General features: G+C 32.8%; 1 protein-coding gene across 2 annotated transcripts in view; it reads left to right on the top strand.

The window, feature by feature from the left end:
• The window catches only part of LOC113803137 (tRNA pseudouridine(38/39) synthase), a 20,645-nt gene that overhangs the window by 1,510 nt on the left and 14,135 nt on the right, over positions 1–5,000 (top strand). For both annotated transcript variants that reach the window (XM_070133695.1, XM_070133694.1), the window contains 3 exons: positions 3,363–3,474; positions 3,919–4,058; positions 4,353–4,514. In XM_070133695.1, coding sequence (XP_069989796.1) covers positions 3,367–3,474; positions 3,919–4,058; positions 4,353–4,514 — 410 coding nt within the window. In that variant the 5' untranslated portion in view covers positions 3,363–3,366. The remainder of the gene's footprint in view (positions 1–3,362; positions 3,475–3,918; positions 4,059–4,352; positions 4,515–5,000) is intronic.

The raw sequence follows: 5,000 nt of genomic DNA, 5'->3' as shown, positions 1-5,000 counted from the left end.
TAACACACCCATAGAGCAGGCACTTAGACATTGCTTATTCTGCTGGCGTTAAATGCAGCTGTCATGATGACATAATTATTTTTTCCACCCATCGCACTGCCTCTGTACGAAAATAGGTTTCCCAAAGGCTTGCTCTGCTCATATCACACAGGAACTGCCACCATTTTGAAGTTGGAAATCGTTTTATTTTCGTCTTTATGATTTTCGTTCATTCTGCTCTAAGCTGGAAGAATTTGAATTTGAAGGTAGCTATTGTGGCACCCCATAAAATTGCATTTGCACATATTTTTTTAGGGTCTAAACCTCAAATCTACAAAGCTTTCTGGCAATCAATTTTTCTACCTTTTTTGGGCCAGCATGTTAAATACCTGTCTGCTATGATGAAAAAATTGGATTTAAAATGGCCTGAAAACCAGTTATATTTTGCATAATTATATGTATTGATAAAAGAAAATTCCAAATTTTCATAGATAAGGATGTATAGAAGCTGTAAGAACATGATATTTTGTTTCCTGAGTTTTTGTTCAGGAGGAATTATTATTACAATGTGTCATGTTGTAATAGATAAGGTTGCATCTACCACTTGTCTGGTGTCTTCTCTTTGGGGAGTGTATGTGTGGGTGTAAGTGTCCACAGGTACTTCAGAAAAGTTTAGTGGTCTTTCTCCACAGGCAGCTGGCCAACATTGCCTCTTAGTACATATCTTGTGGAAAGAGGAGTGAAACGGGTCATTACTGAAGTCAGAAAAAAGGATTGTGAATACTTCAAGGCTCCAGAGATGGACATAGTATTATCAAACTTCTCATCAAGGATTTTAAGATCCCACTGACAAAGATTTCTGCTTCCAGTTCCACTGCATCTTCAGCAACAGGGAATTTACTGAAGAATTGGGTGACTCAGGGTTTCTTGAATTAATACAAGAGAATGTAAGAAGAAATTTCAATGCTAATGGTGCATGATATCCTTCTGTCATGTGTAGCCAATGATTTTGACCCTGTTTGACTTTGAAGGTCAAGGTCATCCATATTGATACGCACTGTATGCTTAAATGTCTCCCAGAAATACTCAAGGGTGATTATGCATAATTTTAGCTGGCTATCTTCTCAAACAAAAAAGCATGACAAAACATTACTTTTTGTGACAATAATTTCATTGACTTCTAATGCTTTAGCAAAAAGAAAAGGCACGTTCATTAAACATTTAAATTAAGGTTACTTCACAAGCCCTGATCCGACTTTGACATATGAGGTATCATTTATTAATATTTCAAGAGTTCTATCCATTAAAACTTAAATTCAGGTGTTTTAGAACACTTTAAAAATTTGTCTAAGCACTTATATAGAGAGAAGTTAAACTTGGGTATCAATGATAAATTTGCCATCCATATTAGATATAGGTAATTTTCCAGTTTCACACAGCCATCCAACCTTGCAGCTGTTATTCCTGGTTTCATTTATTCACTGTGTAGTATGCATGTATCTCTTGTTATTTTCCATATATATATATATATATATATATATATATATATATATATATATATATATATATATATATATATATATATATATATGAATTTATAACCTCTCTGACAGGGATTCAAACCCACACCGCCATTGCAAAGAAATCACAAGACAGATTTCCTTGCAGTGGCGGTGGGGGTTCGAGTCCCTGTCAGAGAGGTTATAAATTCATGATATCAAATGCGGCCAGTGTATTATTCCATCTTTCATATATATATATATATAGATATATATAGATATATATATATATATATATATATATATATATATATATATATATATATATATATATATATATATATATATATATATATATATATATATATGTATGTATATACATACATACACATATATATATACATATATATATACATATATTTGCTGATGACGTTGCCATTCTATCTGAGTCTTTGGAAACCCTAGTGGCGGCTCTCGATGCATTTAGCAATGAAGCAAAGCCCCTGGGTCTAGAGGTCTCCTGGACCAAGACCAAGGTCCAGGAATTTGGGGACTTGATAGGAGAACCTGTTCAGTCGATACGTGCTTGCGGCGAGGACATTGAAGTCACAGAGAGCTTTACATACCTTGGTAGTGTAGTTCATAACTCTGGGCTGTCAGACCATGAAGTCAGCAGACGGATTGGCCTGGCAGCAGGGGTCATGAACTCTCTCAACAAGAGTATTTGGAGATGTCGGTACCTGTGCAGAAGGACCAAGCTTCGGGTTTTCAAGGCCCTGATAATGCCAGTTTTGCTATACGGTAGCGAAACCTGGACATTGTCCTGTGCCTTGGAGGCTCGTCTTGAAGCCTTTTGCAATAGGTCCTTGCGCCAGATCATGGGGTACTGTTGGCGGGACCATGTGTCCAACCAACGGTTGCACCGTGAGACTGGCACAAGCCCTGTTATCTGCACAATCCGTGATCGCCAACTCAGGCTATACGGCCACCTGGCTCGCTTTCCTCAGGATGATCCTGCCCATCAGGTCGTCTCTATTCGAGACAACCCTGGGTGGAGGAGGCCTTTGGGACGACCGAGGAAGTCATGGCTTGGGCAGATCGACCAAACCTGCCGTGAAGAACTAGAGATGGGCCGAGTCCCTGCCTGGCGTCTAGCCATGAGGGATCCTCGTAGGTGGAAGCGAAGGGTGGATGCGGCTATGCGCCCCCGTCGGCGTCAGCCCCCATGATGATGATGATGATATATACATATATAAATACATGTAAATATATATATATATATATATATATATATATATATATATATATATATATATATATATATATATATATATATATATATATATATATATATATATATATATATATATATATATATATATATATATATATATATATATATATATATATATATATATATATATATATATATATATATATATATATATATTTATAAGTATTGGTAATTGTTTATTTAGTGGCTGTCACTCTGAGACAAAGTCCCTATTACTCCAGCCACATATAGGAATCCACAAACATGGTCCATGAACCAACTCAGTGGCCTTACCCCATAGCCCAAGCCTATAGCTGGATTTCCCAACTGGGGAAGTCACTGTGGATTTACTTTCAGTGGTTTATTGAGACCAGTTCTATTTATTTCTGACTTTATTCTTTCCCTGCGTAGATTGTTTATTGTATCAATGAGTGTAGTTTTTCCTTTCTTATGATGGTGTCCTTAGATTTTCCTGTAAACTCATACTAAAGTATTACATGTTGCACAACTTTCTTATTATCAACTAAGGAAATACCTTAGACAAAAAAATGTTTTATTGTCATTCTGTTTATTACAGGCAAATTTTACCTTAGATTATTTTTATTCTGTAGGGAAATGGAAATGGAAGTTGTGGACCAAGAAGAGAAAGAAACTGGAAGAGTGAATGGAGGCAGTAACCGGAAGAAGCAGAAAAATGTTCCAATACAGGAACTAACTCGTGAGGTAAGGAAAGAAAGTGAGGAATGTTTTTTTTTTCTCTCTCCCAGGTAGAGAGAAGACTGGGAGGGAGGGACAAGTAGAGATAGGAAATTTAGAGGCAAGAAAGAGATTGATATGTGGATATCTTTATCTTCCTTAACATATTAATTTGGGAGAGGGGGCCATTTTCCTTATGATTATTTTTTTTGCTTTCTGGATCCTGTCAGTTGGGTCTGTCAAATAGAACTCTAATAGTAATGTTAGCATGGTAGCAGTGGTATAAGAATGAAGGTAATTTTTTTTTAATTTGTTCTTTTTTCAAATGACATCCTTATCAGAAAGTCCTTGAAAGGCCCTGATATATCTATATATTTGTATCAGTCTGTCAGCCTATCGGTATGCATCATTAGATATTTATCTGCTGAAGAATATTGAAAAGATTAATTGACTGACTGATTTTTTCCCCAGGAACTTGAAGCAAAATTGCAACAGTTGGAAGCTCACAACAAACAGCTAAAGAATTTGCTGGCCAAGAGTCAAGGTGCTGTAGATGAAACTTTAGAAACAAGTGGAAAAAAGAAGAAGGCTAGAGCATTTGACTTCACAAAGTGAGTGGTTTTCAAATCATTTAGAGAAAATTAGTAGTTAAGTAATGTGTTAGTATAATGATTTTAAGTATTGCTTGAAGTAGAGTGGTCATGTCACTATTTAAGGTGATATATATCTGCTTAAATCAGTTTACAGATACAAAAAACAGGAACCAGTATCATAAATACTGACCAGAGACATGTTTTTACTTTTTCATTCCAGTTGTTAACTCATATATTGTATTCTATTGAAAAAAATATTTCATGACAGAGTATGGCATTGAGTTGTTAATGATAGCCTTCAATAACCCTCAGGCATTCAAAACGTCACGTTCTATTGAAGTTTTGTTACCTTGGCTGGGATTATCAAGGTTTTGCAGTCCAAGAGGACACACAGCAGACAATCGAAGCCCAACTTTTTTCAGCTCTCCTCAAGACTCGTCTTATTGAGTCTAGGGAAACTTCAAATTATCACAGGTATTTTTTATAGTTTTGTGCTTACTTATATATATATATATATATATATATATATATATATATATATATATATATATATATATATATATATATATTATATATATATATATATATATATATATATATATTTATATATATATATATATATATATATATATATATATATATATATATTTATATATATATATATATATATTTATATGTATACATATATATATTTATATATATATATATATATATATATATATAGATATTATATATATATCTATTTATTTATATATAATGTATATATATATTTATATGTATACATATATATATATATATATATATATATATATATATATATATATATGTATATGTATATATATATATATATGTATGTATATATATATATGTATATATATATATATATATATTTATATTTATATATATATATTTATATATATATATATTTATATATATACATATATATATATATATATAAAT

Source organism: Penaeus vannamei, chromosome 19, assembly GCF_042767895.1.
Source record: "Penaeus vannamei isolate JL-2024 chromosome 19, ASM4276789v1, whole genome shotgun sequence".
NCBI lineage: Eukaryota > Metazoa > Arthropoda > Malacostraca > Decapoda > Penaeidae > Penaeus > Penaeus vannamei.
This window is presented reverse-complemented; position numbering and strand designations above follow the sequence as displayed.